The sequence below is a fragment of the Nyctibius grandis genome, chromosome 4 (assembly GCF_013368605.1).
Source record: "Nyctibius grandis isolate bNycGra1 chromosome 4, bNycGra1.pri, whole genome shotgun sequence".
Taxonomy (NCBI): domain Eukaryota; kingdom Metazoa; phylum Chordata; class Aves; order Nyctibiiformes; family Nyctibiidae; genus Nyctibius; species Nyctibius grandis.
The window spans coordinates 35576648-35591760 of NC_090661.1; the positions used below are offsets into that span (position 1 = coordinate 35576648).

The window sequence follows — 15113 nt, forward strand, 5'->3', positions numbered from 1 at the left end:
AAAACCCAGAAAAGTATTCTGCTTGCAAAGCAACACTTCCTTTGACAGCCCAGTCTCTTGAAGGGAAGGTATATATCTGCATCAGTAAAATTGAATTTCTATATTCAGCAAGCAAAACTGAGATAAGTTTACTTACTTGCTTAAACAAAAAACCACCATGAGTGAAAGAACCACTCCACACACAGAGGCAGGTATGGATTACTTTAATAAAAAAAATAAAAAAAAAAAAAGAAAGAACAACTAAGGTATTTTCCAGGGATTTTTAATATTTCTCTGTTACTGTAAAGACAGTCCAACATAAAGTAAACAGTCATGCATTCTGACACAAATGATAAGCCTAACTCAAAATTTTCCTCGTAGACTGACAGTTTTTAGCTACGACTTTTCCTCTCCCTGGCTATCTGACTGTTGGCAAATACACTGTTACTGAACCACGGGACAGAATGAAAATGCAGTGAATTACCTCTGACAAAAGAGGTGAGAATGATAAAAGACACAAACTTGGAAAAACCAGCTCTGCTCATGTTCCCTACAGTGCAATACTGAAGCCTACTTACAAAAATGAATGTGAGAACACCCCATCACCATCATCATCGTCATCACTGGACTCCTGATCAGCTCCACTGAATTTGTTGCTGGAGGATCTTTCACACGAAGTACTCCACTCAACTGAACTTGTCAAAACCGGAGGAGGAGCATTAGCTTCCACATCATTTGTCTCCTCAGCGGTAAGGAGGAAGAGACCGGCTTTGGTGGGCATTCCTTTCTCTTCAGTTGTTTCAGATGATGACACAATTGGAACAGGACTTTCATGTTTTTCTATCCAAGCATTGTAATATCTCACAATATTCTCATGGTTCAAGCGGGAAAGTAATGTTACTTCCCCCTTAATCCTCCGAAATTGCTTGCTGGCAGGGTTTACACGGATACGTTTCACTGCATAATAGCAACCATCAAGCTTATTTCTCACCTGCAAAATTCAAATAAATCTAAAGTCAAATGCTTACAAATGCCTTACCAAGTAGAGCCAGATGTAGAATGATTTCATGGAAGAGGAAGTTTTCCTTCCACCTGGGAAATGACAATTCAAATGCAAGCTTCCCCCTACTGACAGGCTTCTTCCCAGATTCCCAGCAAACTCTCACAAAACTTATCAGCCTATTCAATTCCAGACAAAAAACACAACACAGACACAGCACAGGGTAAAATAATAAATAAAAACCATGCAAACATTGAATATTTTGTTTTGCTTCAGAGAAAACAAACACATCCCCAGAAAGGACTCCATAGAGGGAAATAATGTTTATACCATACCTTGATGACCGCTCCAAAAGCCCCTTTGCCAAGTAATTTTAGCTCTTCAAACTCATTGTAGTAGCGCGAAAATTGTCTCTGTGTTTCTGGGAAGAATGAAGCGCTGGATATCTGACTGCTGGGTACAACTGTTTCAATGCAATCTATACCTGCTGAATCTGTAACAAGGACATAAAAATTACCACCACTGGCAGTATGGGGGCATGGGGATAAGGCACAAGGGACTGTCAAATAAGTATCAGGAAGAAGATAAAACCTAAATAACTCCAAATGCAACTAAAACCTAAAATACAGAAGTGCTCTGCTGTGTAGAGTTAAGCTCTGGTACAACCATAAACCTTAATACAATTTTTAATTACTAACATTAATTATGCTGGACAAAGGAACCGACTCTAACAAGAACATAACAAGGGAAGGTCGCATTGGAATAGCATCTTCCAAGGACAAAGTTAAAGTCTGATATTTGCACCATGCAGGAGGTGGATGAACTTACAGGCTTAATTAAAGCATCAGCTTCTTCTACAGAGACAACAGCAGTCAGTCTACTCTAGCTAGTCATGGATATAAAAGCTAGTACAGTCTTTAACTTCTTGGTTAGTTAATGTAAAACACTTGTGCAGTCTTGTGAAGCTTTACCACAGCTCAATTTTTCTGTTACTGCAGGCATGTAGTCTGCTTATTTAGCAGAATACAGAACCAAGTTTCTTACCATCTAGATTTTCTTCAGCTACAGGTATTTTCATTCGTGGAATGTTTATAAAACTATGTTTTAACAACTGCTGAGGAGTCCATCTTTCCTTATCTTCCAAACAAACACATCTGTTAGCAAACCAAGAAAAGAACTGTTCAAAGATCTATTCCATATAAGACCTAAACGTTCAAAGAGGTCTCCTTATATTTAAGAAATCATCACCTTTATCATTCAGATGGGAATCAGAAGCAAAGACAGACTAAATGACTTATTCACAGCGATACACAAAAGTTGGTGACAGGGCAGGGAAGAAGAGAGCACCAGACCTGTTCTCCCAAATTCCAGATTAGTAGCCTGAGCCATTAGTGAGCAATCACCTCTTCTCTAAAAACTATGACTAGCAACACAAGGGGATTTAGCTGTTCTTTCAAAAAACTGTTCAGGTCTTTAAAAAAAAAAAAAAAAAAAAAAAGATGACAAAAAGATACAGGAACACAACAAACATACTTTTCCAGAAAGTCTTGCAAGTCAGCAGGTAAACTGGTAGGAACAGCAACTGGATATTCCTTGGTTACTTGGCCCTGGCTGAGTGAAAGCAGAAGCAAGCCCAAACTCCACACATCTCCTTTTTTTCCAGGTTTGCTGGGAAGACCATCCTCACTAAAACGAACTTTGTTTTGCTCAAAAACATCTGCTTTGCAGATATCAGCTAAGCGCTTGGAAATGCTGTAGTCTGTCACCTTGATGTTTCCTTCAGCATCTACCAGGATACTGGAAGCACAAAGAACTTTGTGCACTACTGAATTATTGTGCAAGTAGTCGAGAGCTGACAAGATCTGGGTCACATAATGGCGCAACTGCTCAATTGGAACTGGAGTCTCTTTGTGTAAGTATGTAGAAAGGCTGCAACCACTTATGTGCTCCACTAAAATGTCCACCACAATTGAATCGTCCCGTTCTTTAAGGTTCATACATTTATAATGTACTATGTTTGGGTGACTTAGCTTCGTCAGTGAGCTGAACTCTGTTTCTGCACCCTGAAGCTGTTAGAGAAACACAACATAACACGCATTGTATCATATCTCATGAACACACCACTACTAAAATATATAACATACACAAAATATATATAAAATATATGACATTCTCATCCTTTTCTGAAAAGGAAGTATGGTACACAAGGGGCAAGAACAACTTTGGTTTCTGCAAGGTAAGCTTGATTCCCTCTTTCTTCAGAACTTTGATATTTTATTATTTTATTTATGCATACTTGCAAATACACTTTCTTGCATTTGTATTATTGTAAATGAGCTCCTAAATATCCCAATACACCCATCTTCTTCTGTGGTGCAGATACTCTAAACACCAGCATTTTCAAGCTCATCACCACCCTCTCAAGTTTAATATAAACTAGTAGCCTCAAGAAAAGTATTGAACCCCATGTAACCTTCATTAAGCCAAACACAAAATATGGGCATTACCTGTTTCTTACACTTCTCAATCTTTTCTATTTCATGCGATGTAAAAAACTTTCCCATCTTTTTTTGCCAGTGCAGAACCCACTCATACACTAAAACAAAGTCCCCACTGCGAATTTCCAAGGCATTGTAGACTGATTTACCAAGCTGTTCATCCTTGCCTATACATAAAGAGAGAGAAGAGGAACATGGCTTTTTTTGTTTCTAAGGTTTTGACAAGAGCTCCTGCAAATGCTAAACAAACACCAGTAAGTCTGCTTTCTACAATTTCAGAAACACAAACCTACTTACAACTAAACAAGATCCATATCTACACGGTAGGTATGCAAAATATCAAGTCTGATGAGACTGAATGCTATGTAGCAGCAGTCAAATGAAGGTAATAGCACATTGGCAAAAAATTGCTGCACATTTTAAAGAATTTCAGGTTTTAATAAATGAACACTCTTCCTGCTGAGCAAATGCCAAGCTCTACACACAGTAACATAATTGTTCATCCTCAAACTGCAATAATAAAATCCTCTTTGCTCCAGTCTTTCAGGCTGCTCATCCTGCCACTGAGGAAGTGCTACGTTGAAAACAAGCAATGAAAACACTTGATGGTCCATTCGTATGGGCACTTTGTGGGGGGCCTCTCAGGTCTGAAATTCTCCTACTGTTGCCTTTATTTATGTTTTTGCTAAAACTGCTGCTTTTATGCTATTGTTATCAGCAGCAATCGAAGGAGAGTAAGTATGCATTTCAAACCGTGTGCTTATCACTGGTTTCACATGTTACTGAAAGCCAAATGACTTCTTGCTTGGTAGTCAGGTGTATCTGACAAGCTAGCTATTTAAATTTAATAGCAAATAGTTTTCAGTATTATTTTAGTATGGGGTGAGAAGGTGGGAGGTTTTTTGTATGGCTGTTCAGTTATGTAATTGTATCTGGAGAAGCAAATTTTTACTTAAAATAGTCCTAAGAAAATATAAAATATTTACCACAAAGTAACTTTTCCTATTACTCTCTCCTACTCCTGACTGTGACATTTCATGCTCCGCAACAATATTCTCTCCGCTCTCGCTGCTTGTACCTGTTAACATTATTTAAGTTCTCCCTCTCAAAAAAAAACCCAGCCCAAAACTCAGTATTTCAAGCTGCAATTGTAATTTTGCTTACCTAGACATTTTCCTTTGTGGACAAGAAGTTGTCCAGCACCACTTGTGCTGAAGTTCAAAACTTCATAATTTCCAGGGGACTCTTCGTTATTACTAACAGAAAGCTGGCGTTCTCGTCTGCAATGCGAACAGAACACTTTTCTCCAACTCAAAAAGATGGTATTGTTGCAGTCCCTAGTCCCTAAAGATATCAATTCTGCAAGAGGATTAGCTTTCGGGGACTTCTGCATCCAATGATAACACCCATTAATATCAAAGATACTGAATTAGTGTAAAGATATATGTTTGATTAGAAATTCAGCATTTCAGCAGCAACATCTTGCTGCACTGGGTCTCCGTATTCAAAGGCAGGAGTTGAATCCAGACTTTAGAATTTCTGCATCTTAGGATGACACTCCCAGTTGGGGAGGTGGGGGGAGAATATAAAAAAAAAAGTAAACATACTACAGCTCTGAAATGTATGTAAGTTTGACTTGATTTGTGCTCTCTTTCAAAACATTACAAAAACCAAATATATTCAATTTTGGAAGTTCATTCCAGCTTTAGTTATTTTTCCTGACTTAAAACGGGTTTCCCATTTGCCTCCTTTACTACTCTAAACTTCAAGAAAAGAGAAGTTTTGCAAAAACTTTCAAAGCAAGTATGATTAGGGTGTTTCTTCTCACATGCATGTATGGAGCTCCACATGAGATCAGAAAGAACTCAAGACCACTAACACAAATCAACCTCCAGTATTTCTTGGTAGAATCTATTTCAAAATGAACAGAAATATCACCACTGCAAGAGTATCCTCCAAATAAATGCAATCACTTATAGACATCACGGGAGTATATGAAGGGTAATGTAGAAGCTCTTTCAAAATAGTGCATTTATAAAAGAAATAAAAAGGTAAAAAGCGCTACATAGAAAGGAGATGCCACAGGGAGCTTCTTGTAAGTGCTGTATAAAGAAAAATACACGAAGAGGTCATCTGGCTTTCTGATTTCAAGTTTTGCTTAACTCTACAAACACGGCATCATGAGAAGTTTCAACATTTCAAAATCCTTTTTGATTATTTTCACCATTGTTAAAGTAAGTCAGTCTGCCTTTTTTTTTTTTTTTTTTTGTTGGTTTGTTTTTTTTTTTTTTTTAAAGTAAGAACATATAATGTAAGAATTTGTGTGGAAAGTTAATATAAGACCACTGTATGTGTTCTGCATTAAGGCATAGTAACAAACTTTTGAGATACTTGTCTTATTCCACAAGCACAGACAGTGTCTCATTTTGTTATACTAAGATTATCAAGAAGATAGGAAGAGAGATTTATGGACTATCAAACACTATAAAGAAACATCTGCCAAATAGGACTTGGAATAGGCAAAGGGAAGAGATGGCAGCAAGAGTCAAAGTAGGACAGATCATAGAAGAATTTCTGCTTCAGGTATCTAGTGTTGCTGATAAATAATGTGAAAACAATTTTGAAGTCTATAGACAAGAAAAAAACAGGAATACACTATTTCCATTAAAACAACAGTCCAAATAACAAGTCATTGGTGCAATATGAATCAAAACTAGGTAAATTAGTACCAGGATATCTCCACTGTCCTTGAGAGTTATATCAGCTATGAACAAAGGAAAGGTGGGGAAAAAAAGAAAAACAAAACACCACAAAAAACCCAACCTACTTGTATTATCACCAATCCTAACCTAGATGAGTTACACACTAGCACAAGAATCCTCCCATAACTCTGATCTTTCCTCCAATAAGTTGCTTCTCCAACAAGGAACTTTACATCGGTGCATCTTTACAGCAAATGTTTTGAGATGAATATAAGCTTTAATTTATTATGCTATACCAAAACCTTCATTAGTTAATTTAAAATCATTTTTTTTGGCAATTGCCAATATATTGCAAACTTTTAAGAAACTAAGTAAGCCCTTAACATACCTTCCAATGATTGCCAAATACTTTCTCAGTTAAACTAAAGGCCAAGCTGACTCTCTTAATTGGAAAGTCCCCAAGTTATCTATAGGACATGAATCAGTTTAATCATGCCAAATGAAGAGGGGGAGAAATGGGGAGGGTGTGACCAAAACAAACAGCAGAGCAAAATGGCATGTTACTCTCTTGCCTTCAAATTTCACTTTGAAATCTAATGTTTGTGCAAAAAAAAAAATCCACATGCAAACTGACATACTTACTTTGAACGTCCAGCTGAATTTGGTCGGTGTTTATTATTCGCTCCATGTTCCAAACAGCTCCCATTTAAACTGGAAGCAACTCTATATCCTGCAGCATCTCTCCTGTGAGAATTTTCTTGACTTGTCAGAGCAGCTATTTCCAAACGTTCCTATAAATCAGGAAAAACACCAAATAAGTACAGAGACTGCTCCTATCCTCAAAATATGCAAGTACTTGACTATTACTCTATAAAGTCACCCAGATCACAGAAGAAATAGGTTTTCATAATAAACGTACATATGAGGCTGAGGAAGAAGTGCTGAGATTCAAAAAGTACCTTTCAGCAGTGTCCACGAGCAAGAATGTAAAGATTCTTTACAATGAAACCGGAAATATTAACATACCAGCTTTTTTCTATGTCTGTTTGAAAATATCAATCTCAGTCCACTTAAGATGTTAATATATGAAACTCTTTTCCCTTACAGTTGATTTTACTCCAGAAATAAACCCCATATAAACAAGAACCTATTTTAACATAGATCTGTTAGAAGCACTGGATGAGAAAAGATGTTCAGGACAATTCAGCCGTGTAAATCTCTCAAATTTTTATAAGCATATGCTACAGTACTGGGAAGAAGTTATTGCAATAGTTTTTGCACATCTGCTTATAGAGAATACCTGTTTGGCAATCTCTTTCTTTTTTCTTTCTTCTCTTTTCTCTTCCTCCCTTCTCTGAATCTCGTTAAGGATTTCACGTTGCTGAAAAGAATTTCAGTGTTGTTAGAGATGCAACAGTATATGCAATGCAACTGCTAATCTTACCCTGGTTTAAAAAAAAAAAAAAAAAAAGACGTGATGCTGATTTTTCAAAAATGTTAGACTTGTGGATCTCACAAGAATAAAAAAATAGAAGTCAAATTAGCTCTCCTGGGGAAGTTCACAGCATCAGTTACTTGACATAGGAGAACGGAGTTGTAGGCAAAAGAAAGTTACTTCTACTGACAGACGCAAGAATAAAGTTTCATACACAGAAAAGACAAAGCAATACGTTAAAACGTTCTTTTAAAAAAAGAGCTATTCTATCCATATTCCCACAGTGTGGAGAATCCACACCACTAGTCTCTGGGAGACTTAGATGAATCCCCTCATTTCTAGTGAAGAATATATGCAGGTCCACGGTCTCTTTAAATTAAATTCATTGTGCTCTAGAGAAGTCTGTCATAATGAACATTCCAATCATCCTATGGGTGAAGGAAAGTATGGTTACCTATCTATCTAGCTAATACTTACGAGTTTAAGATGGAACGCACTTAATATATACATTTGCTTACACTTTTGTATAAGGTCCTCTTTATAAGTGATTTTTCATAGGATCAGCAGTCAACATTTAGGTTTGTTTCAGGCATAAATATTTATCAGGGTTAAACCCACATAATTAAAATATTACAATAGCAGCAGCAGATAGTTCATATAGTACATATTGATCAACTTATACCGACAGGTCTGACAAGTTAATAATTCACTAAAACCCACTGCTATGCAGGATGATTTACAGAATCATGATTTTTTATGTTATTTTAAGAATACAGGGTTATTCACACTTTAATTCCTCTTACCTCCTGCTCCTCTCTTCTCTTAACTTCTTGTGCCCTACGCAATTCCTCCTGAGCCAGTCTTTCTTGTTCTTTTTGATGATTTTTTAGCATTTCTTCATGAAAAGACTTGGAAGGTGGTTTATTATACTCACTGAGAAATGACTGTATGTAGTCGGCAAGTTCAAATATCATCACCTGAAAGAAAATAAATATGAATGACGTGCAGAGTTCAAAGAACAAGTAGATCATATAGTAAAATGTGATCTCGAAAAAGCAATACAGCAACAGCGTGACTGCTGATTTTTTTACTTATTAGGGAGAATTTACCATATTTCAGTATTTTTTTTTGTCAGAACTATTTATTAATAAACTGTAACATGAAAAATCCCTGACCACAGTACCAAAGGAAAGACAGTCAACTTCAAACATTTTCTTTTTCTAAAAAAAAAAAAAAAAAAAAAAATTAAAGAAAAAAAATCCCCTTTCTCATCTTCTTGAAGGCATATTTTTCTATTCACAAAGATATGTTTATGACGTACGAGCTACAACAGAGTAAATCCTTTGCAATTGTCTATTACTGTATCTACTGCTATGAAATAGTTCCTTATTTCACTGATAACATGAAATCCAACCCTTCCTCTGCAAACTAGCCCCCTCAGTTAGAACTGTAAAGCCACTTAAGGCATTCCACATTCACATAACCACAACTACTAAAATAAGAACTGCACTGAAAACTCATCTGAATTCTGCTGCTTGGTTTGTAAGGCTGGAATCAATTTTCAGTTACTGTTTACGTGACAGTAACTGAATTGGGTATGTACTGATGATCTGTCGACCTGTCAGGGCTTAAGTTTTCATCAGTCTAGTAGCATCACTTTATTAATTCAAGCAATCTGTAGTGCCAACAGACCATCGTATCTCCAAATTCAAGAACAGTACATCAGAAAGATGTATCCCAGCAGTCAGCAGCAGCACTGAGCTGGATATGCATGTATAGGTGGGAGAATAGCCAAACTAAATCATGCCATCTGCCTGTAAGAATCTGACGTTTAGAAGATTCTCAAACACTGAATCCCCTGCTTGAAAGTAAGAATGAAGCTGGGAGGCAATTCAGAATAGAAAGAATAGCACAATATGCATATATCTGACATATTCCAACAAAAGTATCTTTCCCAGGTTACTATTCAGAAGGCAAGGGGATAATGCATGCGCACACATACATATAGAAAAAGTATGAATCTCAATAATTAAAAAATGACAATCTGCTATTTAGTTTGACAGGTAACTGAGGTATTTTCAAATTTTACATATTGCAGAATATAGTTTAATAAAGAACACCTGTCAAGGCAGAGAGAGCAGTTATCTCCCTTTCCCTGCAGAGAAAGTAATTCAGGACTGCATTGTCTATGTCATTCATCGAAAGTGTGTATCATACATGTAACTCACAACAACAATCTATACATTGCTGGAGCAAGCATGGTCTTCACTTTGGAATATTAACATTAGGAAAACCTGACACATTTGTAGCTCCTTTTAATGAGATCAGAAATCAAACTGGGATTTAAAGCCCTACAGGCCAATAGCTCTCTTGAGGTCAGTTGTGAGCAGACCGAGTATATATCGCATGGTTTAGCGGTTACTTAAGAGAATTTGAACCTTGTATTTCCTATCAATTGTCCATAGCACAGTCACTACAAAAAGAAAAAAAAAAATCCAGAATAAACTGCTAATTAAACCAGTTAAACTGCTGATTTCCAAAGATACTGACAAAACTGAGGAAATTCTTTGTTACTGAAAAAATGAACAAAACAGTATCTGGCTAAAACAGTTCTTTTGAAAGTATCTGCATAAAAAATGGCAATTAAAATAGGAGTATAGTATGCAAATGGAAAAAAGGCTTGACGTGGCAAGACTGAAGGATGGGCAACCTCTGCCAAACCTGTAAAGCTGACAGGTTTAGGAAAATGAAAACAGAATATTATCCTATTTCAGCATATAGTAACTTCCACAGCTGTGTATTTCTCACTTTTAAAAAGGCAAATTGAGTAAATCAAATGTGTTCACCCGTAACATTTCCAAATAGTGATCAGAAACATACCATGAGCCCTGCTTTCGCCAAGAATTCAATGTTTGCTAGTAATTCTTTGAATCATTTCAGTCCTCAGCAACAATGGAAAGGTATCGTTAATACTAAACATACCTGGGGACTTACAAAATCCCTTAAAATAAATACAAGTTCTAAGCTTCACATATTTCTCCATCTTTCTCTTTTTATGCTATTCGGGAAGAAGTCAAGTATCACTATTCCTAAACACAGCACAAAAAAAGGCGTAATGGCACAGAGCAACTGTGCTGCAGAAGTCAACTCTTGAACTGGTGTTAAGGTTTTTTGCCCTTCGGTTCAGCATTAGATGAACAAGATCACACTGAAAAACTCCCCAGGTAATCGCTGTTTGCTTAAACAAGTATAGCCACTTACAATATTCAAATTAACATAAAAAGTGCAGAAAGCTCTCAATTTTAAAGTTAGTATTGCCTTTCATACTTTGAAATAACTCCGAGAATAGTATGAACCTTTAAATCTGCCTTTAAACAGGGACAATTATTTACATTATTTACATATGCACTGTATTTTAAGAGTGTGCATATTCCGAACTTTCATCAATTAGAAACATTCTTAAGAAAGAAGGTAAGTCTCTTCTTCCTTAGGAGCAATAAAACTTATATGTCCAATGTGGATGTATTTCATTATATTTTACCACACATTTTCTTAGAACTATTTAGGTCGAGAGTATATTTCTCAAGGAAGTGAAAAGCTCTTACCTCTCCGCAGCGCTGTTTTGCCAGTTCAGCTAGTCTGGATTTTAATTCATTTACCTTCTCATTTGATAAGCCTTTTGAATTTTTTAGTTGTATTTCAGGGACACTGGGGGACAGCAATAAAACATAAGAAAAATCCTCATTAGAAAAACTGAGTGTTAAAAGCAATTGTGTAAGACGTAGAATGTTGATCAAAACGCTAGGTGAGAGAAAAGGAATGGACTTCATAGTCACTTGGCAATTAGTCAATGCTCAAATAAGCAGTACATAAATATTACATATATAACACAGAATAAAGCCAGAAATACTGTTTTGTTTCCCTGCCATTAAGTTTTCTGACTGCAGATTATCTGTCAGTTATACTTAACGTAACAACTACCAAAGAAACCTGCAGACTCTTATAATTCAGCTCTTAATCAGTAATTTACATAACAGTCCTTTAAAAATATTACTAGCATATTTAGGCATTTAAAATTTATTTCCACTATATAGGTTACACGAGCTTGAACATGTGCAATAAATACATAACGGCTAATTTTAAAAAAACATTTATAATAAAGTAAACAAGTAAAACATCTGTAGCTATTCTAACTTAAATTAAAAAAAACTGGAGTAGCCGTTATGTCCTGTGTTACAGGGTATAACTGAGCTATCACTTGGTAAGGAATAGCACTTCCCTTGCTCATGCCACTGCTGATACCACAGCACAAACGGGTGAACTAAAGGGGGTTACGCTGTGGAAACAAACAGTGACATAAGGACTGAACAAAACTGTGCTCACAGAGCAACACTTAAACCAGAAATTACTTGCCAACCCAAAATGCTGGCGGGGGGGGGGCAGGGGGGGGCATGTTATCACCTGCAATTCTTTTTACATTCTCTATGGAGAATTCTTCCAAAAGGCTAACCCAGCAGAAAACAGGAACAGCACATACAACTAAGACAGCAGATTGCTTTAAAGATGAAGATTCACACCCTCTCTCAGAGCACTAAGATGCTAGCAGGTACACCTGTGTTTACGCCTCTTCAAGCTACAAACTGGGGTTGCAGTCTTGCTCTGACAAATGCATCCCTGTGCATGTTGTGCATCTCCACTGCACAACAGACCACATCCGATTCAGGTGCCAAATTTTATAGTCACCTATTATAAAATACTACAGGCTTAACAAATACTGACATGCAGAAAGCAAGAATAACAGTGGTGAATAAAACTACATGTTTTTTCAACTTACACTTTATTATGGGAAGCAGAGAAAAACGTTCAGAGAAAAAAGGTTATATTTTAATGTTTACTCACGTATCAGGGTAAGTATGTGGACACTTGACCCACAGATCAACTTTTGCATATACTTCATTATCACCAGTCAATCCCTGAGGACGCAGAACTAAATTAATTTCAGGTGGCTGTCGTACCTAAAATGGAAAACAAAACTTTTGATTTAAAAGGGTTTTTCGGTTTTGTTTTAATGAAAGCACACAACTCTCACAACCTATATTATGGCAAAATTCAGGTTAGACTATCCAAATCGTGAAAAAAATATATTAATGTATTGACATTGTTCAATGAGAGTGAAACGGTTCACTGATTATCACAGTTTATCCTGTATATTTTTAGAACTTCTTCAGATAAATGTAGTTACAGTTATTAGAAAGATGATCAGACTGAGCAAAAAGGAGGTTTTATAATAAAACTCTTGTATTGAGCTTACTGTAGGCTAGCAGTAGGAAAAAACTAAATAAATGTAACAGGTTATTTATGGAATATCACCAATTAGAGCATTTATTGTAAGAACAATATTGTTTCTTTTGTGTTTGTTTTTGATCACTAACAAACATCAGTCAGTATTTTATTTTCTGACATGGCAATACAGTATAACATCACATCTATATGCACCTTGTGTGGCCAAACAAATGGATAGTAATTTTTTTATATTTTTGGTTTTGGCATAAAATATAATTTTATCACGTATTGCCCTTCCCCCCCATCCTGTTCAAACTGCCTACTCAAAATCAGAATAAAGTGTGCCCATATAAACACTCCAAACTTTTTCTTTTCAATTAGCAAATTAATTTTTCAGAAAAAAAAAAATCAACCCACACCTTAGTAACATGATGAACTGGTAGGGAAATAAGACCACATGGACTAACAAATATGGAAACAGGTTAAAAGATAGTGACTATCCCCTCTATTTTCCCTTTGCATTTCCAACAGGGAAAAGACCAGGTTAAGTCAAGAGGATGTCAAGTATTAATTTAACAGGGAGTGAGATCTGCAACACTTCTGAAAAACTCAGCAAATTACTAACAGTGTTTGCATCAAACTCCATGCAAAAGAAAAACCCAAACCAAAAAAACAAACCAACAAAAACCTAAAACCACCACCAACAAACAAAAGTCACAGGTTTCTGCAAGAATTTTAAGTTCAGGTTTATGGCAGAAAACAACAGCAGGGGCTGCGACATTCTGTAGAAACCAGAAGACCGAAGAATGTAAACAGAGATGACAGTAACAGTGAACCTGGGGAACTGAAAAGAGTGACCAGCACCTCCAGGTACAGGAAAACAGTGCCACAGATGCAGCTGGAAAAAAATTCTCAATTAGATATTGTGGATGCGGAAGAGAAATGGAGGAGTAGGGAGCTCTAGACCTGAGCATTAATTAGTTATAATTAAAAAAAAAAACAACTATAGGAATGAAAGTTAAAGTATTAAGTTCTCATGGAAAAAGCCACAGTTTGAGTAAACCACAGCATATAATAAACATGTAAAGATTAGCAACATGTATGCTGATGAGATTAATTAATTAAGCATGTGTGTAATTAGTTGGTTAAGGGATGAATTAAGGGGCAATTTAAAAAAAAAACCTGACAATTAATTAAAACGCAAGTTACATGCACAGCACTAATTATGGTGCGAAGGCATGGATCTAGAGGATTAACTGCAAAGGCAGCCAGCTACACAGCTGCCTACCGAAGCGGGGGAGGACAACGGGCCAACAGCAAGACGCAAAGATGCGCCAGGGAAGAAATAAAAGGCCTCAACACCAGCGAGGAAGCATCAACGCCGCTCCCACCGCCCGCCCGCAGCCCCGGCGCGGCCCCCCGCCAGACCCACACACAACAGCTGCCCGCTCTGCCTCCTGCTGCTCCCCGTCCGCCGGGGAGGAGAACGAGCGGCTCTGCCTCTCCGGCGACCGACGGGGGCAGAAAGCGCTGAGAGAGAGAAGGGACGAGGCTCCTGCGCCCGGCGGGACCAGGCGAGGGGCAACCCCGCGCCGACGGACACTGCGGCCGGGGACAGAGCACCCCGCGCCCCCGCCCTGGCGGCCTCCCGCGCCCCGGCGGCTCCACGCAAGCAGCGGGCCGGCCGCGAGGGCCCCGCTCGCTACCTTCCAGGCCTGGTTGTGCCGCAGATCTTGGAAGTCCTGCCCGTAAATGGACTCCAGCACCTGGAGCTCGTTCTCCTGCCGCAGCTGGTAGCTTTCCGGCGGCTCCGCGGCTACCTCCGCCGGCAGCTGCTGCGCGCTTCTCGCCCGGGCCATGTCAGCTCCCCGGGCGGGGGCGGGCGGTGGCCATCGTGGGCTGCCGCGCGGCTCTACCGCCCTGGAAGTGGCGCCGGCCCCGCGGCGGCCGCGCTCCGCAGCACCGCCCCCGCGGCAGCGGGAGGAGGAGCTGGGGCCGCTCGGCGCCGCTTCGGGCCTCGTGGTGCGTCCGCTTACGGCGGTTGCGGGAGAGGCGGGGTCTGGTCCTGCAGCCCTCGCAGGAGCCGTGTGCAGGAGTGCGGTGGCCTGGCGGCGACCTGGGCGCCCCGTTAGCCCCGGGCCGTGGGCCCGACGGCTCTCGGCGGCGTGTCTGGGGCTCTGCCACCCCGTGAGGGACCGCGGCATATTGCCCGCCTC

General features: G+C 38.6%; 1 protein-coding gene across 2 annotated transcripts in view; it reads right to left on the reverse strand.

Moving 5' to 3' along the window:
* Window positions 1-14864, reverse strand: part of EIF2AK4 (eukaryotic translation initiation factor 2 alpha kinase 4) — a 40016-nt gene extending 25152 nt beyond the window's left edge. Inside the window, exons 1-12 of one of the 2 annotated variants that reach the window (XM_068400048.1) lie at window positions 14604-14864; window positions 12514-12629; window positions 11220-11322; window positions 8418-8591; window positions 7480-7560; window positions 6822-6970; window positions 4642-4757; window positions 3487-3644; window positions 2513-3048; window positions 2024-2133; window positions 1315-1472; window positions 558-970 (exon numbers count right to left, since the gene is read on the reverse strand). In XM_068400048.1, coding sequence (XP_068256149.1) covers window positions 558-970; window positions 1315-1472; window positions 2024-2133; window positions 2513-3048; window positions 3487-3644; window positions 4642-4757; window positions 6822-6970; window positions 7480-7560; window positions 8418-8591; window positions 11220-11322; window positions 12514-12629; window positions 14604-14756 — 2267 coding nt within the window. In that variant the 5' untranslated portion in view covers window positions 14757-14864. The remainder of the gene's footprint in view (window positions 1-557; window positions 971-1314; window positions 1473-2023; window positions 2134-2512; window positions 3049-3486; window positions 3645-4641; window positions 4758-6821; window positions 6971-7479; window positions 7561-8417; window positions 8592-11219; window positions 11323-12513; window positions 12630-14603) is intronic. The other variant, XM_068400049.1, reaches the window with a different exon arrangement.
* Window positions 14865-15113: the final 249 nt, after the last annotated feature.